General features: G+C 50.3%; 1 protein-coding gene across 1 annotated transcript; it reads left to right on the top strand.

Moving 5' to 3' along the window:
* The first annotated feature begins 911 nt into the window (after positions 1-911).
* On the top strand, positions 912-20756 carry LOC146333921 (harmonin-binding protein USHBP1-like). The gene is made up of 18 exons (XM_084825295.1): positions 912-962; positions 1367-1525; positions 3715-3863; positions 4696-4817; positions 5749-5873; positions 6517-6768; positions 8642-8734; positions 9388-9536; positions 11076-11216; positions 12033-12314; positions 12529-12548; positions 12992-13112; positions 13605-13651; positions 13834-14144; positions 16443-16646; positions 17462-17583; positions 20158-20280; positions 20594-20756. Exons 1-18 carry the CDS (start codon positions 912-914, stop codon positions 20754-20756), a joined length of 2634 nt encoding a protein of 877 aa, XP_084681421.1.
* Positions 20757-24659: the final 3903 nt, after the last annotated feature.

The raw sequence follows: 24659 nt of genomic DNA, 5'->3' as shown, positions 1-24659 counted from the left end.
TATTCTTGACACATTTTGACTGAGCTACAATGGTGACTGCAGCCATGAAATTAAAAGACGCTTGCTCCTTGGGAGGAAAGCTATGGCAAACCTAGACAGCATGGTAAGAAGCAGAGACATCACCTTGCCTACAAAGGTCCGAATAATCAAAGCTATGGTTTTCCCCGTAGCAACGTATGGCTGTGAGAGCTGGACTATAAGGAAGGCTGAGCGCCGAAGAATCGATGCCTTTGAACGGTGGTGCTGGAGAAGACTCTTACGAGTCCCCTGGACAGCAAGGAGGTCAAAACAGTCCATCCTAAAGGAAATCAACCCTGAGTGCTCATTGGAAGGACAGAGACTGAAGCTGAAGCTCAACTATTTTGGCCACCTAATGCGAAGAGAAAAGTCCCTGGAAAAGACCCTGATGCTGGGAAAGACTGAAGGCAAAAGGAGAAGGGGACGGCAGAGGATGAGATGGCTGGATAGCATCACCGATGCAATGAATATGAACTTGAGCACGCTCCGGGAGAGAGCGCAGGACAGGAAGGCCTGGCGTGCTATGGTCCATGGGGTCACGAAGAGTCGGACACGACTGAACGACTGAACAACAACAATGGATGTATTTTTAGCACTGCCTTATGATGTTTGTCAGAAATGAGTGCCCCCTTGAAAAAACAGAGTGCAGCTGTTTTCTTTCTGAGTGGCCAATTTTTCCAGCTGTTTTCAATCCCTTGTGGGCAGCAGTGAGTGGGCACCAGCTGCAAAAGCAACTGAGTGACCCTCTTAACACCACTACCACCCACGCTGGAGAAACTTCTTTAGCTGTGAAATGAGCCCAGTAGACCAGGGGGACGCAACCTGTTCGGGCCTTGGTGCACCCTGGGCAATTTGAGGAGAGCTTCCTAGGCACCATCACAAAATGGCTACCCATGGGAGGTGTGGCCAAGACCAAGCAACCTGCCCCAAAGACTGAGTACAAGGTAGATGTGGGCTCTGAGCCCCAATACACTAAATAATTGCTTTGAGCCCGCTATTTTCGGCACCAACAGGAACCTGTATCACAGCAATGCCTGGTGCCAGGAAGAAAATGTGTTAATTTTAAGAAGAAACTGCTCTCTTTAGCATGCACCAAGAAAGGTGTACCACTCAGTAGACTGCCACTTATGTCCATTTCACTGATGCCAAAGAACCACTTGATATCTCGAGCTTTTTGTTTTCTTTTGCTTGCTTGCTTGTTTTAAACAAATCACGCCTGTGTTCCTTTCCTAGTTTTCCAAATTGCTCCAGACTGCAGTCCCAGAATCTCGCTGTGTGTTCAAGGTTAAAGGCCAGCGCCGAAGACGTTCCCTACCAAAGCACAGCCCCTTCCTCTCGCTGAGGACAGGAAACCTGCGCAGGCAGTGGGAAGTTTGGGAACAAACAGGAAGGAGCTGCCGTCATCCATTACAGGGCGGCCTGCCCAACCCAGCGCTACCAGGCTGGGCTGTTTCGGCAACGTTGCTCCACTCCGTGGCTCTTTGGAGAAGAAGCAGGAATGGAGGAGGTAGGTGTGACACGGGGTCCTGAGGGCTCTGAACTCATCCTGTGTTGGTGCTGATTTTGCCCAGTCTTCTAGAGTGGGATTTAAGTAGAGATGGGACAGCTGTCAGGGATGCTTTGATGCAAGATTCCTGCCTTGAGCAGGGTGGATGGCAGGGTGGACTAGATGGCCTCGAAGGACCCTTCCAACACTAAAACTCTATGATTGTACGCTTGAGGTTGGGGGTCAGGATGGTGAAGGGGCCTGGAAACTAAGCCCTAGAAGGAATGGTTGAAAGAGCTGGGTACATTTAACCTGGAGAAGAGAGGATTAAGGGGAGATGTGATCATGGCCTTCCAACATCAGGAACGTTGCCATGCTGAAGGTGGAGCAGAATTTGTTGTCTCTTGCTCCAGAGGGCAGCACTAGAACCCATTGTTTGAAACTGCAGGGAGGTAGATTTCGGCTAAACGTTAGGAGAAGCTTCCTAATGGTAACCGCTGTTCAGCAGTCGAACAGGCTGCTCTGGGTGACGTTGGGTTCTTCTTTGCTGGAAAGTCGGCGTGACTTTCTTGTGAGTAGACATGCATACGATTGTGCTGTAAAAAGGCCACTATGGCCTTGGGAAGGTTTACTTATTTACTCATTATTATGTATTCATTTTCATTTATTTCCTTTCTATACTGCCCAATAGCTGGGGGCTCTCTGAGCGGTTCTCAATAGTTGATTCCCAGCTTTCTTCCTCTTGCAAGGAACCCAAGGCAGCTTACATGTTCCCCTTCCTCCTCCTCTCCATTTAATCCTCACAACAGCCCTATGAGGTAGACTAGTCTGAGAGTCAGTGACTGGCCCAAAGGCACCCATGAGCGCCATGGCCAAGTGGGGACTTGAACCCAGGTCTCCCAAGCCCCAGTCCAACACTCCAACCACTACACCACGCTGTCTGTCTGCTTACTGTGCATACCTCTGCATGTTTACCCAGAAGTAAATCCCAATGGGTCTTACTCCCAAGGAAGTCCATGCATAGCATTGCAGCTGGGATCTGCAAGTCTCACCCTGAGCCAAGGAGGTGGAGGCAGACCCTAAAGGAACAAACAATCCATTGTTGCTGCAAGAAAACAGGAAGACGTCTGGCTCGCTCTTGTTTCCTTGAAACCCTGAGCAACCTTCTTCCTCCTTAAACTGCATTTAAAAGAAAAAAAAAAATTGGGCCTGTGCTCAGTTGTCTTAGCAGGCGGTATCCAGCAAGTGTGTCTGTGTGCAACGCTGTCCTAGGACAGCATGCAATTATTCAGCAAGTGCTTTGCAGCACAAATGTCTGTGGGCAACATCGGCAACGCCAGTCAATCTTTATTTTTCTTACTTTTTGACGGGAGCCAAATTCTGTTGGTCATAAGCGCGCAAGTTTTTTGGTCAGGCAGAACGTTTCGGTGGGCAGGCTGGGAAGTAGCCAAGCGAAGAGAGCTGTGTCTCTTTGAAACTTGCATGCTCCGCGCGCAAATGGAAGCTGGCGTAATGAATTATACAGTTTGGGCCTGGTCGGCATGCTTCTCTGGAAGCAAAACACTGCAACAGACTATGCCAATCCCATGCTCTCCAGACAGGTTGGATGAGATTTGGGGCATGGCGCACATGATACACATAGTACATTATTTAGAAGACCTAAGACAAAGGTACGTAGATCCACAGCTATATTGGAAAGTGGCCATAATAATAATTAAAACCATGTCGATTACAGTGTCAGTTACAAAAGACAAGATGGAGAAAAGTTACACCGGCCTCCCACAATCCAGCACCCTCTTGATCTGTTGGATTACAGCTCCCATGCTGGCTGGGAGTGATGTGAGTTCTGGTCCAACACATCGAGAGGACCCCAGTTTGGGGAAGGACAATTAAAACACCAATTAAAACTGCGCCAATTAAAATGCCTGGGTAAAAAGGCACGTCTTAACCTGGCGCCAAAGAGCTCGCAAATTAGGAATCCGGCGGTGTCCCCCTGTAGGCTGAGCCTCCCAGCTGGGGCTATGCCACCACCAAGAAGCCCTGCCCTTTGTCATTATGTGGTATGCTTCCAGTATAAAAGTTTGTAGGGTGGATCGACCCTTTACATGCGTGACCCTGCTTTGGGGGCAGTGGGGAGCGGTGTATCATTGCAGTTTTGGAGAATGCTGTTTTCTGATCTCTGTCATCTTCCCTGTCATTCTGGATCCCAGGGGGAAGTGGACCCCATAGATGGGGGATTCCAGGAGAAGGCAACGGACGAGCGAGCAATCTTGCGCTACGAAGAGCACATCACGGAATTGCTGGTCACCGTAGCCCAGCTCCACAGCAAAATCGAGCACCTGCAGGAAAAGAAGGCCAGGTATCGTTGCCTTCGGCTTCTTCACACGAGAGCCTAAGAATCGCCCAACCTGAGCCTAGCATCCTGCTTATGATGGTGGTCAGGTGATGTTTCTCGGAAGTTCAAAAGAAGGCGTAAAGGCAACAGCCCTCTCTGCTGTGTTCTCCATTGTCTGGTTTTGCAGAGGTAGACTCCCCCTGTACTCAGAGGCTCTACTTACCAAGGTGGATAAGAGCTGTTGATAGAGCACTCTGAATTTCTGTAATCCTGGGGTCTCTGATGTGGGACACCTCTCTTGGCCAGCCTGCCTTCTCCTTCTGATTTTAATCTTATTTCTTAAGATTTTTAAATTCTTCTTCAGAAAACTGGCTGCAAGTTCTGCCCTCCTGCACCATCTTTATTTGGGTCTAAAGGAGAGATTCTGTGTCATGGAGCTCAAACCCCATCCCTGCCCTGTACTCAGGTTCTTAGGGAAGCCAGATTTCTTTTAGTGTTGCCAGTTCTTGGAAATGAACATTTTGTGACAGGTCACACCCACCACTTTATAAATGGGCAAGCCTCCTGCCCCCAGAGCAGCCATTTTATGGGAGGATGCACAGCACCCTCTGATTCTCTTTGTTCAGCCTGTAATCATGTTAGCCTTTTTTGCTGCCGCCGTTTGCACTCTTGCTTTTTAAGTTGAAGAAGCATCAGTGGATGTAGCGATTCTCTCTGGGTGGGTGAGTAGTAGACCACGCAAAGCTGGAATTAGATGATTCCTGGAGTCGAGGGGCTTTCCAGAACAGAGGCATTTGGGGGGGGAAGGCCCAGATATCGGGAGACAGCCTGTCCTCTGAACTCCTCTTGTTGGCAGAGACGACGAAGAGTTTTCCGACTTGTGCTCTGAGTACACAGCGAGCCTCCCGCGATGCGCTCCGCAGTTTTCAAAGCCAGTGCTGCCCCTGCCACCTCCGCCTCCGGTCCATTCCGAAGCAGGTAAGGAGGGCTAGGTGAGCTTGCAATTTGGCTGCTTTCGCCCATGCCGCTACCCAAGAGGGTGGAACAAAACCCTCCCCAAACTGCGCTTTTATCCCAGGATTTGCGCCAAACAGACCTGCAATGGAGTCCTTCTAGGACAATTGTCACCTCCACTCTAGTAAACGGTGTTCCCAAATTGCAAGCCAGATTCCATTTATTTATTTGTTACATTCCTATCCTGGCTTGTCCTCCAAGGAGCCCGAGGCAGCTGACATAACCCCCCTCTTCCTCTCTGTTTTATCCTCACAACAACCCTGTGAGGTAGGTTAGGCTGAGAATCAGAGACTGGCCCAAAGACACCCAGTGAACTTCACGGCTAAGTAGGGACTGGAACCCGGGTCTCCCCAGTACAACACTCTAACCGCTACACCACAGTGGCTGTCACAGCTGGGGCATAAAACATCCAAAGCAATCTCTTGATTTTTTGCCATTGGGGCGCCTCTTTCCAAAGTCCGCCAGGTTTTTCCAAGCCAAAATGGGCTTAGGGAAGCCTACCTAAGTGCCACCGTCCAAGTAGATTTCTTTTGGGATGCTGTATTACCCCGAAACACCCTGAAATGTGGCTTGCAATAGTAGAACAGCCCCAAAAGTGTTTGAGTGTTTGGGCTCAAGCGCCATCATTCTCAGCCAGCGCGCAGCTGGTGAAGCAAGCTTAGCTCGGCGAAGGCATTTGCCACCATCATGTTACTAGCCCTGCAGGTGCTATGAAACCTGTTATTGTTTTTTTGAATTAAGATGGCCACCCCTCTGGAAATGAATCAAAGCGAGATTCCGCCTGTGGGCCACAGCTGCCTGCCGATGCCACTGCTTGGACATTGCTAGGATTTTTAATCCGGAGGCACGATCATTTTATTCTCTCTTTTCTGCGCTCCTTCCCTCCATGTTCTAGACAATGCCGATCTGTTTCTCGATGTTCACAAGGCCGTCGCATCTCTCGAGAACACCATCTTCGCCCATCGCAGCCGCATCCCCAGCGCCGAAGCCGAGGTGGCAGGATACGTCCCAGTGGCTGAGGTTGGCAAAGCCATATTCCCCTACACCAGGGGTGGGGGATGCTTATTGCCACTGGCCAGATCCTGCCTTCCCAAAATGCAGCCCCCGAGAGCTTCCCCGAAATGGAATTTGGCCTTTCGGCCGAAAGAGGTTGCCCACTTCTGCCCAACTCAGAGTCTTTAACAGAGTGCCGTGGAGGTGGGGAGCAAAGGAGTGAGGGATTGTTTCTCAGTGGGCCCCGTTTGGGCTCCAGTCCTGTCGGCACACACCGCCTCAGTTGGTTAATAACGGGACCACACCTCACCAACCAGTGCCCACCAAGAGGCTGGAATGATTGACAACCCTTGTTGGTTACATGTAAATATTTTAATACGATTAACAATGAATGTAATGCTACCACTAATTTAATGCTTCATTAGTTTCTTTCATGAAGAAATTAAATCACATTACGCTGGCGTTTCTGCAAGTGGATCCCTCCGTCTTGTATCTCAGTGGGCCCCGTTTGGGCTCCAGTCCTGTCGGCACACACCGCCTCAGTTTGTTAATAACGGGACCACGCCTCGCCAACACCGCCGCAGACGTTGTAGCTGCAGATTTGACTCCGATGCGGCCGGCTGATTGGAAATGGGCAACATTTGGGTTGGTTTGTTTGTCAATCTCGCAGGGTCTGGAAGAAAGTCTGTGGAAATTCCAAGGGGGCAGCATGGAGCCGTTGTCCAGGCTGGGTCAGGAATCGAACGCCGTCAGCCTGGGGTTCCTGACGGATGAGATGAACATATACGAGAGAGAAATCACCCTGCAGAGAGAGAGGAAAACAGCCTTCTTGGTGGAGCTGGAAGGCATGAACGAGGTGCTGAGCAGGTCCAAATCCACACTCTGTGCTTACCAGGAAGAGAGGGACAAGCTTCAGAGAAAGGTAACATCTGGGAAAAAACAGTGATCCTTTCCAGTTTATCATATTTGCCAGTATTTAATAATAGAGTCGGAATGGGTTCTGAACAGAGAGCCGCAAGCAGATTTGCCAAACACCCATATTCTCCTCCGTAACGTTTGAAACATAGATCTAACTTCGCGGTGTGTTCTCCGAGGAGGTACAGTCATCTTGTAGAAAAGAGGTGTGGTATAGGCATCTCCTCTGTCCGTCCTTGCCACCTTGTGGTCATGGACCCCATAAGGTCATGATCCAGAGTTTGCCGTGGGGACGCCACTATGCTGGTGATACCCAGCTCCCTCTGTCCCTGTTTCAATGGATAACAAAAGGCAGTGGAGGTCCTTACCCCTTGTCTGGACACAGTGGGGGATTGGACATGGCCAAACAAATTGCGACTCAGTCCAGAATGAGAGGGAAGTCTTGCTGGTCAGCAAGATGACCTCAGATTGGGGGCACAATGTGGATGGGGTAGCACTCCCTCTGAAGGAGCGATATTTTTGGACCCAATGTTGCCCCCAGCGGGCCAAGTGGCTACTGTGGCCAGGAGAATCTTTGCCCAGCTTCAGCTGGAGGGCCAGCTGTGCCCTTGCTAGGTAAAGCGGATCTGGCCACCACCATCCCTGCCTTTATTACCTCTTGCTTAGACTACTGCAATGCATTCTGCGTGGGGCTGCCCTTGAAGTCTGTTCAGAAACTGCAGCTAGTGTAAAATGCACCTTAGAGTCCATACATCAACAGCCTTGAGCCAACTGCACTGGCTTCCGATTTGTTTCCAAGCCCAAGTCAGGGTGCTGGTTTTGACCTATAAAACCCCGAAACGGTTTGGGGTCAGGATTTCTGAAGTGCTGCCGCCTCCCATACAAGCCTGCCTGGAATGTGAGCTCTTCCTCAGAAGCCCCACTGCGGGTCCCACCCCCAGAGCGATGAGGCGGGTGTGGACGTGAGACACAGGGCCTTTTTAACGGCAGCACCTCCGCTGTGGGACTCTCTCACGTGGGAGGTCAAGCTGGCGGTATCCCTGTTCGGTTTTAGACAGGCAGTACAATCTGCCTTGTGTTTCACCAGGCCTTCAGCTTTAAAGGTCGTTTTTAGTTTGTTCCCAAAAAGACTGTTCTGGTTTTGTTTTTGCTTTTTGCGCTGTTGTGATTTTATTGTACACCATCCGAGGGTCCTGTTGGGCAGAAAAGCGTAGTGGTAATAACAGCGGGCTCAGTGCCGGTTCCAGGCCAGGGAGGGGCTTTAGGCAAGATACCAAATGGATACGGTTTTATTCCGGTTGTATTGTTATACTGTGGTTTTCATGTTCGATACGTTTTGTATTGCTTTATCGTGTGCCGTTTGGTTTTAATTTTTGGGAACCGCCCAGAGAGCTTCGGCTATTGGGCGGTATAGAAATTAAATTACTTGAATAAATAATAAACACCCACTTTGGTCCCCCTCTGTCAGTGAGTCTGCCTTCTCACCGCCATTGTCACCAGCTGCTTTTCTTCTTCCTCAACATGGCTCCCGCTTGCTTGCTTGCCGGGCAGAGCGCGCCAGGGAGCAAGGAGGCCGTGGCGTCTCCTGCTTCTCCTTCTCAACACCTCCGTTGTCTAGGCCGGAGCGAGAGGCAGGCGGACACGCAGCTTGCAATGCAGAAGAGGAGGAGCGACTCCAGGGGGCTCTTGTTGGTGGGCCCCCGCTGGGGTGTCAGCCCTTGGCACGTGCCCAGCCATGCCTACCCTTGCCGCCGGCCCTGACTGTTTGTGTTGCCCAATTAGAAGCTATTGGAAATTGCGCGGCAGGGCATAGTGCTGAAGGAGGAGGGTTTGAAGACGCAGTGACGTCGACGGCAAGCGCTCTCCATGTCTCCGTCCAGGTCAAAGACCTGCAGAACGCCCTGTCCAAGATGGAGACCCTCGCAGACGGAGCTGCCAGCCCTGTCGGGGAGCGAGAGCCGTGGGGATTTCAGGTGAATTTCGGCGTGCCTCTTGAGTTTGTATGCTCCTTGGGGCAGGACCCCCGTTCTCTGTGAAGCGCCACATACGCACTAAAGCAAGCACATTGACGAACAAAAAGAAAGGGGTGTTTTTCTGCACTGGGAAACTTTCCAGATTTCAACACATCCGAGCGGTAACAAATTGAAAATGCAGTTTTAATTATTTTCCCTTCCAATGAGCTAGCGGAGAGATTTGGGTGCATAGGAAGGGTGGGGGAAGAATTCTGTGACGCAGAGGGGAATTTGAATATTGAGTGAGCACAACAGGACCAGACAAAAGGAATTTCAGGACCTGCTCCAGTCGGATTGTGTCCTCCCGCTACCCATCACCGTATGCCAGGAGATGAGAGGGTAAGCACGGGCATTTCACGATCTCTGCTGAAAGTCTACTTAATTTTTCCCTTCTCCCTCCTCCTCCCTTTTTCCTTTCAAGTCGTGTCTTTTTAGATTGTAACCCAGCGGGCAAAACCTTCTTTACTGATTGGTTATGAGCCGCTCTGAGAGTGTTTTTTGGCTGATAAAAATAATATTTAAATAATAAATAGAAGTCTGAGACACTCTGGGGTGGATCTGTATCCCTGAACCGCCTCGTTTGTTTCCCCAATTCCCCCCCCACCCCCCCGCAGGCTCCTATGGCGGCAGCCCAGAACGTCGTCCGCTGTTTCCGGGGCACTCCGAGCGGCCACCCCGCCTGCTTCTTTCTCCCCCAGCAAGGCCCCCCGCCAGCGGAGACCCAGGCAAAAGGCATGGAAGTACAAAACCAGCAGCTGCGTGGGTAAGGGGGCGCCCGCGTCGAACTCTCACAGGTTGATCACAACCAACTCCCGACACAGACAGCCCTCCTTGCTTCAAAACACCCTGCCTCCCTGGAAAGTGATGTCTGCTTGATGGGTACAGCACCTGCTTTGCACGCAAGAGCACTTGGGTTCGATTTTGCCATCTCCAGTTTAAAAAGGGCCTAAGCTAGGATCTCTAGAAGAGCCCTGGAGACCTCTTGCCGGTCAGAGTACGCAGCCCCAGGCTGGCTGAGCCTGAATTTCTGGCTTCCAGCTTTCTGACATGATGTTCCTGAGCACAACGTCTGCTTTTAGCCGGAGGACCCAGAGGTCAGCCACACAGGATATGCAGATGATCCCAGGGTCACCCCTAGAACCTGTTGGTAAAAGGGGATCTCACGTTGCCATGCAGACCTGCCCGGGAATTGGGATTGGCTCTGGAGGCCTGGCGCTTGTTGGCATCTCGAGACGTCCGCCAGTGGGGTTGCCTGTGATGGCAGCGGTGCAGTGCCGAAACGGAATCCGGCAGGCTCCCTGTCTGTGTCTGTCCCAGGGTGGACAACCTTTTTTTGCTCCAAGAGCCACATGCAGTGTGTGGGCAGTCGAGGGCTGCATGTCAATGGAGAGGGCAGGAGATGGTGGTGAGCAGGGCGTGGGGCTGGCATCCCCTTTGCCTCCCCGCCTCTCACTCACACTCTCTAATGCACAATCATCCACCCCCACGGGGAGGTTAACGCTTTGCCCCCCACATGCCATCCTCCCCTTGTAAGTGAAGCTCCCGCTGGACCACCAAACAGCGGTTTGGCAGAAGCACAGTTTACAAGCAGAGGTGGCAAGATTGGGCTGGGGGGGGGGGGTTGTAGAGGGCAGTTTGGGCACCTGCATGGGCTGCACTAGTGGCTGCATGTTGACCGCTAACTCGTTCTAAAACATGCCACGTCTTTTTGCCTCGCTGCTGTTGGTTGTATTTCTGTGTTTTAGGAAGCTATCTGATTTGTATTTTTAAAAGCAATTACACCGTTTCTGTCCTTACACAGGAAGCCAATCTGGGTAAAGTAGTAGAAGGGTGGCATGAAAATACTTCATTATTAAGAATGAGAACTGGCAACAAAATGTTGCTGTGTATTCTTGTCCTGCAACAGTAGTGGTCTTGCCCACGGTGCCCATTAGCCAGCCGCGCCCCTCTTCCAGGATACCATTCCATTCCCACCCACCCCCAGCACTCACACTTTCCCATTTTTCCACTTGAGATTCCATGGCAAGTCAGCATGTGCAGCCCACATTTGGCTGATTTTGGAAGGCAGTTGCCCCCTTCGTTTTGGAGGGTTTTTTTAGGTTTTCTTCTTCATACTTTTGCGAACTCTTGGATTTCCCCGAGCATGCTTGGCCCCTTCCTCTTGTTTCTCTGTGAGCCTGTATTGGCTCCATTTCTCTCAGCACGCGCCACCTGAGTTCACTATTAGAGGGAATGTTTCATTAGGGGGAGTAATTTTTTCTGTTGTTGTTGTTGAAATGAATGCCTTCCCTCCCCACCCAAGATTCATCGAGAAACTAAGAAGCATCAACCAGCTCCTCTCAGCTACGCTGCAGGAGTCCAAGAGCGACACAGAACGCATCAGCATGCTTCTGGGCCGCCGTGAGTCTGACAATACCGCCTTGCGTTTGGCTGTACAATACAGGTGAGGAGGCAGCTCAGATCTGTTCCGGGGCTCAGCATTGGGGAGTCATTATGTAGCAGTCCCAGCCCCACATATAGTAATTTCTTTCTCCCCACGTCCAATAAAAGGCAAAAGTGCTAACAGTCACCTATTAGACAGTGCTTTGAGTTCAGACCAGGGAAACTTGAGTTCAAATCCCCTCCTTGGTTGGGCCAGTCACAATCTCTCTGGCTAGCCTACCTCTCAGGGTTGCTGTGAGGATAAAAGTGGGAGGGACTGTATGTACTCCCTTAGCCCCTCGAAGAAAAGGTGGGCTAAGGGAGTACGTATAGAAAGCAAGCGCATTATCTAAACCTGAGACGTTCCCCCAAGCAGTGCGTTAAAAAGCAGAGAGATATTTTTATCCTGCTCGTTCCTGAATGGATTTTTCAAAGCCCCGTCCATTTCAAACCGAAACCCAAAATATACGTGACGATATGTTACCTTGCAAAAATCACATGACAATTTTAAACCAGCAAGCACCGCACCAGCCAATAAGAGCAGCCCAAAAGAAGTAGCTGTGTTGGTCCGTGTGGGACGGGGATCCCAAATCCATGGTTGGGGAATACCTTTATTTGGACTGATTGAAATGTCACAAAATGCCGAGTGAGATCTTGATTTCTCCAGAAGCCTTTGTCAGGCTTGGATGTCATCCAAAGAGCGGAGGCAGCTGAAATTAAAAACTGGCCAGACGTTGTGGCTCTGTGGGGCGGGGTGGGGGCATGGACTCCCTCTGTCCTGTGGATGGTGTTTGGCCGCTGAGATTCCCCCCTACCTTCTCTTTCTCACATCTGTCAGTGAACGTTGCTTGGAGGCCTACGAGGTTCTGTTTTCACTGACCGCAGCAGGGCTGCAGCCTTGCACGGAGGCAGCGGAAGAGTCCAAGAGCGACACAGAACGCATCAGCATGCTTCTGGGCCGCCGTGAGGAAGGGGAAGAAGACGGGCCCCTTGCAGGTGAGTCTGTGCAGATGTCGGGGATGCTGTCTCGGCAGCACAAACAAACACTGGATCCAGCTTCTAGCTGCCCCTGCTGCAATGATGATGATATTACTATTATTGTTTGCATTTTATTTTATCGGTTGATTTAAAACCCTTCAACCTCCTCGGTTGGAAAGGCTCCCAGATCGGCTCCCGGATCGATTAGAAATGCGACGGTGCCCTGCCTCTCAGTCTTACAAACCTAAAAGGACACGGCGCAAAAGGAAAAAAGGACAGGGAGGGAGACGGAAAAGAGAAGGCCCAGGCGCTAATTCTTCAAACTGTTTTCTCGCTACTGTGATTCCGCCTTGCAGACAAGAATCTGTTTTGGAAGGCATGGAATATCAGTGATAGAAATCAGGCCATCCGTCCATCCATCCATCCGTCCATCAGGCCATCAATATTCATGTAAATGTTCACCTTAGCTCTCTGAAGTGGGGCAGACCGGTCCTTCCTGCTCTCACCATGAGACAATTTGCTTAGTCTCTTGGCCGTGCAGGTTGGGGGATTATGGGCATTGATGATGGGGTTTGGGGGTCAGCCAGGTGAGCGCTCCATTAGGGAGGGAGGGAGGCTGGGGCTGCATTCTAGGTGACCCCCACGAAAGCCACTGGGATCTCCGGCTCAAGACTCCGGCATAAACAGAACACTTGTCCATAATTCGCGAAAACGCTGCAGCTCCTTCCTTTCTTGGCATGGGGTGAGGGGGGGGGCGCTTTGTGGCAGCTCCCTCCCCCTTGTCCTGACGTGGCAGCTGATCTCCTCCTCCCCGCTTAGGAGAGCCCAGCAGCACGCACCATGAGATGAGAGTGGCAGTCATGGACAAAGCTCACAGGTCCTTGCAAAGCTGTGGTGCAGACAGCGAGATGCCTGGTGGCTGTAGCCAATCTGAGCAGAGGTATGAAGCGGGGGGGGGGGGTTGTGGGGGGGGGGACTGGGACGCCCCCAGCCACAGAACTGAAGTGAGAGGCCGAGCAAGATCGGGGTTGAAGCGGGATCGAATCCTTAGGAAGGGGGACGAGCCATAGTTCAGGGGTAGAGCCCCTGTTTTGCATGCAGAAAGCCCCAGGTTCGGTCCCCGGCATCGCCAGATACGTAGGACCAGAAAGGACCCCTACCTGAGACCCTGGAGAGCCCCTGCCAATCAGTGTAGAACTAGGTGGGCTGAAGGTCTGACTCAGTAGAAGGCATGTTCCTATGTCCCTCTGTAAATCAGCCATTCGTTCAGAACATGAGGACTAGAATCCTGCTTCCGCATTAGGGGATAGACCGTAGCTCAGTAGTACACCACAGGCTTTGCCTGCAAAAGGTCCCTGGTGCAATCACCAGCATCTCCCGGCGGAGCTAGGAAAGCTCCCATGTGAAACCCCAAAGAGCCGTTGCCCGTCAGTGCAGATGACACAGAACTGGACAGACCACGGGCCCGACTTGTGCAAGGTAACTTCGAAGAACCACAAAAAGGTCCGTCCAAAGGCAGAGAGTTGATGGCTAGGACGTTTGTCCCAAGTTGGGTTGGAATGAGGAGAAATGGCTTTCCGCAGAGCCGGTTGCTGACCACGGAAAATGTCAGCGCCACTGAGCCAACCATGTGGGAGCCAGACAAAGACGCTGATGTCGAGCTGGTGGGGAAATGCCGCTGCCGTCAAAATCCTGTTCCTGTTCCAGTCCCCCAGAGCCCTGTGGTTCGGAGGAGGACGAAAGGACGGTGTTGCGAGAGTATATCAGGCGCCTGAGGGCAGAGCAGGCCTCGGTGAAGCTCCCCATCCGTCGGCCGCCTCCTGGGCCCGACTCCGTCACAGCCAGGATCAACGCAGGGATCGAGGCCAAGGTGGTGGAGGTGCAGAGGGCCTTGCGGGATGGCCTGCCTGCCGAGGCCGCGCAACCCAAGATGGAGAAGGCGCGTCTGCTGCGAGAATTGCAGACTGCCAGGGTCAGCCGGGTTTGTGGAGGGGCGGGGGGTCTCTGTGTGTGCCGCCCTCCAAATCCCTGAGTGTTGGAAATGTGTGGAGGCTGCTTCCTCGTGAGGAGAGACCGTAACGGTGGCTTAGGCTGCTTTTGTCTTATTTCTTTGTGAGCGCTGCCGGCAACAAAATTTGCAGTGCGTAAAACGCTCCTGTTAAGAGTGCCAGCGATGCCCTTTTATAGGATACTCCATTACGAACAGTTTTCTGTTCCTCCTCCCCTTGCCCCCTCCAACTATCAGCATACTCAGCCCTCGTTGCTCGGGGGGGGGGGGTTGTTTCTCCTGCCCTTTAGGGATTTATTTATTTATTTATAGCATTTTTATCCACCCCATATCATTACGATCTCAGGGCAGCGTACAGATAAAATCAGTTTCAACCGTATAAAACAATAAATCATTTAAACACCTAAAAACATATTAAACCATTAAACAAGCTAATACCAATTAAAATCTAAAACAATAAAACCATTAAAACACTGTGCTACTTTAAGGAATGCATGTAGCCCTCAAAGGCTTTGGTTAAAAGCCTTGTTTTTACTTGGCACTGAAATGGAACCAATGTACGTGCCAACTGGGCCTCCAAGGGGAGGGCATTCCACAGCCGGGGTGCCACAGCAGAGAAGACCCTCTCCCACAACCCACCACAGTGTATGTCTTGCACTGGTGGGACGCAGAGGAGGGCCCCTCCAACAGATCTCGGTCCTCAGGCAGGCATATATAGGAGGAGGTGCTCCCTCAAATATCGAGGTCCCAAGCTACTTAGGGCTTTAAATGTCATCACCAGAACCTTGAATTCCGACCAGAGGTGTATTGTCAGCTTTGGTTTTCCCCTCTGTAACTTGTTTTGCGCTTCTACTAAACTTGGGGTCCCCCGCCCCCGAGTGTCCTTGTTACGCATAGGGAGTGAGGTGCTGTTTTGGTTCTGCAAAGGATCCACACTCAAAAAATGCGTTCACTATAGGATTTGCACATATTCACCTCAAACAGACGGGCGCGGTGAGCAAACCCCAATATAGGCAGCACTAATCTGTAAAGCTTAGTGGTTGAGACGCTGAACTGCAGACGGGAAGGTCGGCAGGACAGCAGTTCGAGACCCGAGTGCCGCGTGACGGAGTGAGCTCCCGTCTTCAGTCCCAGCTCCTGCCAACCTAGCAGTTCGAAAGCAAGAAATTGCAAGTAGATAAATAGGTACCGCCTTGGCGGGAAAGGTAACAGCGTTCCGTGCACCTCGGTGTTCAGTCATGCCGGCCACATGACCACGGAAGCGTCTTCGGACAGCGCTGGCTCTTCGGCTTAGAAACGGGGATGAGCACCGCACCCTAGAGTCGGACACGACTGGTTGGGGACACCTTTACCTTTACCTTTTTAATCTGTAAAGCAGGGCGTGCGTGCACAGCCACGAAGTGAACCGCAGACCCGTCCCCCAAAACTCTGCTTTGCCCCATCTGGCAAAATTAGGACTCGTTCTCCCTTTCTCGGGTACGACTTATCGCTTGATAGCCGCCAGCCAGCCATGCTCATTAAAGAGGCCGTATGGTAGGGCTGCAGTCTTTAGCCCAGAAGGGTTGAAATTCTTTCAGCCTGAGCGCTGAATTCCATGTTGGAGAAGCCCTTAGACAGAACTTTGAAGTTGGTTCCGTCCAGTCCAGCATCTTGTGTCTGCAAGCCAGAACATGAACTTTATATTATATTATTTATTTGTTTGCTTAAAATATTTCTTGGCCGCCTTTCAGGGCAGACGTTCTCCAAAGGCAGCGTACAGCAAAAAAAAGACACAAAAAGTTCCGATATTAAGAACAACGAAAACACAGCAAAAACAGGAAGGATGCAATAAAGACAGCAGTAAAAACAGCTACAAAAACAGCAACCAAACAGCAATCATATTAGGAGAAGGCCAGAGTAAAATAATATCTTCTCAAGGCCTTCTTAAAAGCTTGTAAAGGCAGACCTCCAGTGGCAACTTGTTCCAAAGGTGTGGGGCTACTGCAGAGAAGGCCCTCTCATGTTTGGCCAGCCACCTGACTGCTCCCACGGGTGGGCAAATGAGAAGTCCTCTTTGATCTTAAAGTGCGGGAAGGCTGATAGACCATCTCTGAGCATGAAGGTTCTGTTGATCCATTATGGCCGATAACCTCTTCCTGATAACAGCACCCATACACAGACACCACTCCCACGATGGTTTCTGCTGCCAAAGTGGTCCCACCGTGGGGGCCGCGCTGTGCTTCAGTTTTTCCATACTGAGTTCTCCTTCCGATCGCATCCTAGGAGGCCTTAGCTGACTTAAACACCCGGTTGCACCTGACGGAGAAGGAGAAGCAAGGCCTTGAACTCTGGACTTATACCTACCGGGCTCAAGAAGCCATTTGTCTCCTGATGATCCGGATCCTGCAAGGGGAGCGTGATGAACTTCGGGGGCAGCAATCCGCCTCTTCTGAAAGCAGCAGCAGCAGCAGTGACAACTGTTCAGGGGTAAGGTTCACAACGCGTCACATCCCTCTCCCATCGACGCCAAATGAGGTACTCTCCGTAGATTTCTCAGTCTCCTGGTCTAGTTTCCATAGCAGAACAGCTGCCTTTGAAGCCATAAGTTGTTCCATTTTTAAAATTATTTCCAGATTTCGCACAGAGCCTTGTTCACGCACAGCTGCTCCCAGCTTTCTGTTCCTTCTTTTTCCTCCCTTCATTATACAGGGACATTTGACAAAACACCGGGGGGAAGAATTTTTTAAGAGGGAACTTGGTTTTTGATCACATGGAGATTCATTTTGTGCAGAGCTTTACCAAAGTTTGTGCGCCTTGACAAAACGCTGCAAAAAAATAACTCCAGTGTTGCCTTGACTGCATTGAGATGCTTCTGGGCAGAGTTTTATCATGTGTGCTGGTGTGCATTGACTAAACACTGCCCCCACCCCGCCCAAACCTTGAGGTGATCATATGCAATCTTTTTTGCACATTTTGTGGTGACGTCAAGGGGAGAAAGATGCAAACGAACTCAAGGAATGGGAAGCGGCATTCTGCACAACCGTTTTTTAGAAATGCTTCCCGTTCAACTGGGATGTCAGGAAGAGTGGAAGGCAGAGCAGAGCGAAATAATGGAAGAGGGGGAAATTCACTAGCAGGAAGTTCAAAAGGAATTTGTGACATGAGGTTGGGTTTGTTGTCTTTAAAAGTAATGCTGAAAGCTCTCCTGGGCATGTCTAGAGCTGTTCTTAGGACTGTAGCCACAGAAGCAGGCAAGCAAATGGGTATCTTCTTTTGCTGTTTTTCTCCCCTGAAACACTTAGGAGTATGCACCCATCTGTGGTTCCAAACGGATCATTTCTGGCTCGTCTGAGGATCCTGGCGGAAGGCAGCCCACTGCAGGCCCTGAGGTCCAGATGCACGAACTTCTGGACACTCTGGCCCGGTAAGGATTGCCCAGCGTAGCACTCAGAGGTGCGGCATCCTGGTTCAGAAGACAAATTTGTCCAGCCCTCAATGCTTAATATGTGTCTGATGACGAAGCGAGCATTGCTTTCGCAAGAGGTTCTCCTCCAGCTCATAACGTTGTCCTAGATGTGAGCCACTGTTACAAGCTGGGCAAGAACTCCCTGAAAAGAGAGGAGCTTTCTTGATCGCTTGAAAAAAAGACTTGGAATGTCCGAGCTCATTCCGAGCCAGTGGGGTTGGCCTATAGCCATCGGAATCCCTTCAAGGCATATCTCAGTAACAGAACCATGCACAGAACAGAACCATTCTGCTTTGAATGCAGAAGGTTCCGGGTTCAATCCCACGCAAATCCAAGTAGGGTTGTCTGGGGCCCTGGAGAACTGCTACCAGTCAGTGCAGACAATACTGGGCTAGATGGACCAAGGCTCTGAGTCACTAGAAGGCTGCTCCTGTGTTCCTTTTAAATCAGCCTTTTATTCAGAACCGTGAGGATTGGAAGCTTACTCTGTTTTTTAAGGGAAGCGCCATAGTTCAGTGATAGAGCGCCTGCTTGGCACGGAAAAGGTCCCTGGTTCAATCACCGGCATTTCCAGGTAGGGCGAGGAAAGACCCCATCTGAAAGCCTAGAGCATCCTTCCCCAACTTAGTGCCCTCCAGATGTTTTGGGCTGGCCAGGATAGCCAATGGTCAGGAATGCTGAGGGCTGTCAGCTGAAACATCTGGTTGGTACCAGGTTAGGGAAGGCTGCGTTGGAAGATCCCGAGCAAAATGGAAACACGGTCTGGCTTGATATATAAGACACCTTCTTATGTTCCTATTTAAGCATCCAGAATCATGAGAAACGGCATCTTAGTTTCTTAGTTTCTGCTGAGTGGCAGAGTGGGGAATCCCACAGCAGGCAAGGCAAACTATTTCATTCTGATCTCATTTTTTGATCAAGTCACCTCCCTTGTAGACCGTGGGAATGCTGTAGACATCATATACCTCGACTTCAGCAAAGCTTTCGACAAAGTGCCCCATGATATCCTGATGAGCAAACTTGCTCGAAGTGGGCTAGATGAAACAACGATCATGTGGATCCACAGTTGGCTACAGAATCGGACTCAAAGAGTGCTTATCAATGGGACCTTCTCAAGCTGGGGAGAGGTAACGAGCGGGGTACCGCAGGGCTCAGTCCTGGGCCCAGTGCTCTTCAACATTTTTATTAATGACTTGGAGGAGGAGGTGCAGGGAATGCTGATCAAATTTGCAGATGACACAAAATTGGGAGGGATAGCTAATACTTTGGAAGACAGAAACAAAATTCAAAGTGATCTGGATAGACTGGAGTGCTGGGCAGAAAACAACAGAATGGCATTTAATAGGGACAAATGCCAAGTTCTGCACCTAGGAAAAAGAAACCAAATGCACAGTTACAAGATGGGGGATACGTGGCTCAACCACACTACGAGCGAGAAGGATCTTGGAATTGTCGTCGATCACAAGCTGAATATGAGCCAACAATGTGATGTGGCTGCAAAAAAGGCAAATGCTATTTTGGGCTGCATTCATAGAAGCATCGCTTCCAAATCCCGGGAAGTACTAGTTCCCCTCTACTCAGCACTGGTTAGGCCTCATCTGGAGTACTGTGTCCAGTTCTGGGCACCACACTTTAAGAAGGATGCAGACAAGCTGGAGAGGGTTCAAAGGAGGGCAACAAAGATGATCAGGGGACTGGAAACAAAGCCCTATGAAGAGAGACTGAAAGAACTGGGCATGTTTAGCCTTGAGAAGAGAAGACTGAGGGGAGATATGATAGCACTCTTCAAGTACTTGAAAGGTTGTCACAGAGAAGAAGGCCAGGATCTCTTCTTGATCATCCCAGAGTGCAGGACACGGAATAATGGGCTCAAGTTACAGGAAGCCAGATTCCGGCTGAACATCAGGAAAAACTTCCTGAGTGTCAGAGCAATACGGCAATGGAACCAATTACCTGGGGAGGTGGTGGGCTCTCCCACACTGGAGGCCTTTAAGACGAGGCTGGACAGCCATTTGTCAGGGATGCTCTGACTTGGATTCCTGCATTGAGCAGGGGGTTGGACTCGATGGCCTTGTAGGCCCCTTCCAACCCTACTACTATTCTATGATTCTATGATTCTAGGAATGGGTGAGCAAGCCATTTTTGCCTTCACCCAGATTCTCCGAGCATCAACTTGATGCGCACCTCTCCTTCATTTTCCGCACGCACCTGCAACCGCTGCTTCGTCTGTGCAAAGAGGGGAATTGCTCAAATCGAACGGGGTTGAATGGGGAAATGGTGCCAAAACCTGCGCATTTTTCAAAGTTGTGCAAGTGCCCCACATCGACTAACGCCTGAAATTGCGCATTTTTAAAATTGCCCGATTTCGAAATGCTTTTGGTGCACGTTTTGCACACGAGCCATGTTTGAGAATGTGTGGACGTTTTCGGAGAACACGCTTGATGCTGTGAATGGGGCATGCTCAACTGTTTTGTGAGCACAAACAACATTCTCCTACATCCCTCTTTCATTCTTCTTCAATGTCCACTGTAGGAACAGGGAGTTGAAAGATCAGATCCGTTCCCTTCTTGTCAACCTGGAGGAGAGAAGCCAAGACAGCAGGGCCCAGGAGATACACCAGGTGGAGCTCACAAGGGACTTTTTCAAAGCGCACAGGTAATATTTGGGAGGCACCCCCCTCACCGCCGAAATGGCCGGTTGCCCTTGGAGCCCTGAGAGACCAGGAGACGGAGCCCTGATCTGAGCTAGCAAGCGTGCTCTTATATTTTGTAAAAGGCTAGATGAATTCGTGGCTGAATGGGGCCACTGGGCCAGATGGACCATTTGTTCTGGTCCAGCAAGGCGCTTACATCATTAATGTAGCAAATTCTGGGCCCCACTGACTTTTTCTGACCAGGTATCGGGGCGCCCAGGTTGTAATGCACGCCCCATTCCTGTCCTGAACAGATGTGCTCTTTTCTTGCCGCAGTGCCTTGGTCCTTGCCTACCGGAACGCGCGCAAGAAACAGGAGGCGCAGCTGTGCCAGCTGGAGACCCAAATGGGCCTGATGAACCAACGCCAAACTGGGCAGCTGCAGTCGCTGATGCAAACCCTCCAGCGGTTGGAGGGCAAAGCGGACGGCGAGGCATAGGCCAAGCATTGTAAGGGGGCCAGTATACGAGTCCCAGTATTGGGGAAAGGGCGGGATATAAATAAATATAATAATAATAAGGGGGCTGCAAACCCCCCCACCCTACTCAAAAAAGCAGACTGTGCCTGGTTCGCCTTGCTTGGGGGTGCACCTCGTTCCCTAACGTCCAAAAACAATCAGAGTTTTTTGCATGTGAAATAATGTGTCTGTGTGTGCGCGCGCGCGGGGAGTGGCGGTAACATTTTAAAGGCTTTCTATATTGACATGGTTGGGAACCCAGAACCAAGATCCAGCACTTGTGGAGCGTAAAAATGAGGATTCTGCTTGCCTTCACCCTTGAACAAGGTTGCTTACGCACTGATCATTTACTGTGGAAGTAATAGTCTAACTTGTTTTTCAAAAATGGAACAGCGGCACAATCTTGATCCCCTGAACCTGGCCCTTCCGTTGCCTTTAAGAGAAGCAGTTCTGACATGTGCAGCAGCATCTTGGGCAGGGGAGCCGATCGCAACGCCGCCATACCACACCCCTTCACTATCGCCTTTCCAACGGGTGCCACTTCAGCCGTCTGTTTTTTTATGTGCTTCTTTGGTGCAATTAGTTTTTTTTTTTATTAAGGCATGAATTTTGAATTTCATCTTATAAAAGAGACAAACGGGCTTACTTTCTGGCTGGTGCAATGTTAGTACTGTGCAACTTTAGCTACTGACATCCGAGCTCTGACCTGTAGGTTATTAACCAGATGTGAGCAGGGCAGTTCTGTCAGGGCTGGAGGAGAGACATGGGGGCAGAGGGACCGCCAAATCGGACGTCCTGTCGGGTTCCCCTATGGGTGGAGGGGAAATAAGTATGCACTGGTAGAGTGGCAAATTTTGAAATGCAGGCGCTCATCATAATAGCCCCCATAGCCATGCCCCCAAGGAGAATCCAAACATCCAGGTAGTGGTGTGGATCCAAATCAACTAACCCGTTCTCGCAGTTTTCATCTTCCCAAGGAGCAGGTCTTTTTTAAAGCTAATGGGTCTTAATGGCTCATTTGAGACCAAGCCACCGCTAAATTGTGGTTTTAATGTTCTGTGTATTTTCAATTGTTTTACCGTGGGCTGTTTGGTTGTAATTTTTGTGAACCGCCCAGAGAGCTTCGGCTATTGGGCGGTATAGAAATGAAATGAAATGAATAAATAAAATACTTTGCATTTCAACATGGAAAGATATATTGTATCTCGGGCACGTCGGCGGGGAACAGGATGACTTTAGATGGGGTGGATCCGAGTTCTCCCCTGACCTGCCCCCAAGAATGCCCCTTTCCCCCCCTCTGCGCCATCAGAAACGGAGAAGCAACAGCAGCAGACCTTGGAAGTTTCCAAGGGCGGAAGGCCCCCTCTGCGCAGAGAGAAGGAGCTCCACAAAATCCGTAGGACCATAGCATTGCGGCCTGAACTGTAATTCTTGCAGCGCAGTTTTCCGCATGTTTACTCAGATGTAAATCCGTCTGTGTCCAACAGGGGCTTCCTCTCCATGCCTCTGATGGTGGCCTTGATAGCCCTTCCAAAACCAGTCAATAAAAAATGTTTGAGGAGTTTTACGGTAGTATCCACTGTTAGTCCTACCCAGAGTAGACCCATTGAAATGAATGGAAGTTAAGTTAGTCATGACTAACCTTGGATAGAATCGCAGAATCACAGAATAGTAGGGTTGGAAGGGGCCTACAAGGCCATCGGGTCCAACCCCATACTACCCCAAGAGATACTACCCCAAGAGATGATTTCTGAGCATCACGCTTTCCACACTTGGGCCTGAACGCTCTCAGGCCATGTATGCCATGACGCCAAATACAAAGCAGCCAGGTAGGGAGCTCAGTGCCAATTTTCGCTAGAGGCTGTGGGATATATTTTCTCTCCTATTTAATTTAAAATTCAGCCTTAAAAAAAAAAGAAGGCGGAAAGTGTGAAATGCACTCAGACATTTTTCAGACCACCTAGTTTGGTCCTTCAATGGGTTTCGGAAAGGATTCAACAAATTCGTGGAGGAAGGCAGGTCTGTTAACAACCAGCAGGGGGCGCCTTTACACGAAGGGAGGGGGAAAGGCTTTGTTGGAGAAGGCACATCAGGTCCAGTATCCTGTTACCGACCGTGGACAGCTGGATGCTTCCCTCCACCCTTTTGTTGTTTGCCCTCCCTCCAGGGCCTGGTATTCAGGATAGACTGCGCCTGGACAGGGAAACTCAATTAATTTCCCCCTTGAAAGCCAGCAAAGCCTGTTGCCAATCACCACATTTGGTGGCGGCAAGATCCGTCCATTAAACCACAGTCCGAGACATGTCTATTCAGAAGCAAGGTGGGGCTAGGAATGCAGTGCCCTAGCGGATATGAATCCGGCGGTGTAACGTTTCCAGAGGTCGGGCAAGAGAGTCCTCTACCAGATTGAAAAGGGCACTGACTGTAACAGTGGAGGGGAACAAACCGTTTATTTGGGGCGACGGTCACAAGTGAGAACAGCCTCCCCACGCCAGCCTCCCCACGCCAGCCTCCCCACGCCAGCCTCCCCAACCAGATGTGTTGGGACGATCACCCCATCCTCCACGTGATGGGACCTATAGTCCTGACACATCTGGAGGGCCCCAAGTTGGGGAACGCCGAGTGACGCCCATTCACAGATTTTAAAAAAATTGGTCTGGTCCACAACCCAAATAAATGGGACTTTACAGAAAAGGCTGCATAGATTTTGGCCAAAGGGGGAAATCGCAGGAGTATATGACAAGAATTAGTTTGCGCTCCCGCCTCCTTCCCTCTTGCAAGGAACCCAAGGCAGTTTACATGGTCCATATCCTCTCCATTTTACCCTCACAACAACCCTGTGAGGTAGGTTTGGCTAAGAGTCTGTCCCAAAGTCAACCCATGAGTTTCATAGCTGAGTGGGGACTTGAGCCCAGGTTTTCTGTGTCCAACACTGACCACTAAGGCTCTCGCTATCCTATTCTTACAGGTGAGCGGGACGTCTTGTCAATTTGGCCAACATCCTTCTTCGTCACATCACTACTGCTACTACTACTAGTATAGTAGTAATAGTAATATATAAAGATATAATATTATACTATTATATAATAGTAAAATATAAAGATAGTAATAATAAAAATAATAATTCTGGTTCCCAGTAAGTAACCCCATTTTTGCGCCACACAGGCAGCCACCGTGAGAGCAGGATCCTTCCATTTCTTCGCTCGGCTTCTGTGCCATATTTTTCTCCCTCCTTCCCTCCCTTATACAGCTAGACACCCCCGCACACACTTTATCTGAGTGATCGGATGACCCCCCCCTTTTGCATTTATTTTCCACCACTGTCGCCAGATCAAAAGTGGAAGCCCGAGGACTGATAAATATTCGTTGGACAACAGAGTGGGTGACCCCCACAAAGGGGCGTTTTTCAAAACCAGACTCCCGGCTGCATAGCTGACCCAGAAATCATGCCCTAGCTCTGTCTGTCCTCCTCCTCTGCTCCTACCCTGCTAGATTTCCCCTTCAGGGTTGATTTATTTTAGGTTAATTAAAATAGCACGCACGCACAGACCCAAATATAGAGGGCAAGGTCGAGGGAGACAGATCAGAATCAGAAGGTCAGGCCAAGAGTAAGGGGGAAGAAAAGGAGGGAGGGAAAACAGGCATGGTGAAACAAGAAGGACGCTTGGGAGTATGGACTCCTTTTGAGACAAATGTTTCAAATATTAAAATGTTGAGAAATGCCCCAGTTTCACGCCTCTGATTTTAGCTTTTTGGGGAAAGCATTGACCTGGGAATTGGGGCAGTTTAGCCATGTTGCCATCGTCCGCTTTTTTAAAAAAGAAATTGTTTTAGGGGTGGGGGAAGGAATTCAACCGGCCATTTTTTTAAAAGCCCTCTGATGAG

The sequence above is a fragment of the Heloderma suspectum genome, chromosome W (genome assembly GCF_057233095.1).
Source record: "Heloderma suspectum isolate Gila_16-S chromosome W, 16-S_ref, whole genome shotgun sequence".
Lineage (NCBI taxonomy): Eukaryota > Metazoa > Chordata > Lepidosauria > Squamata > Helodermatidae > Heloderma > Heloderma suspectum.
Note: the sequence above shows the minus strand (reverse complement) of the source record. Positions and strands in the feature narration are given on the sequence as shown.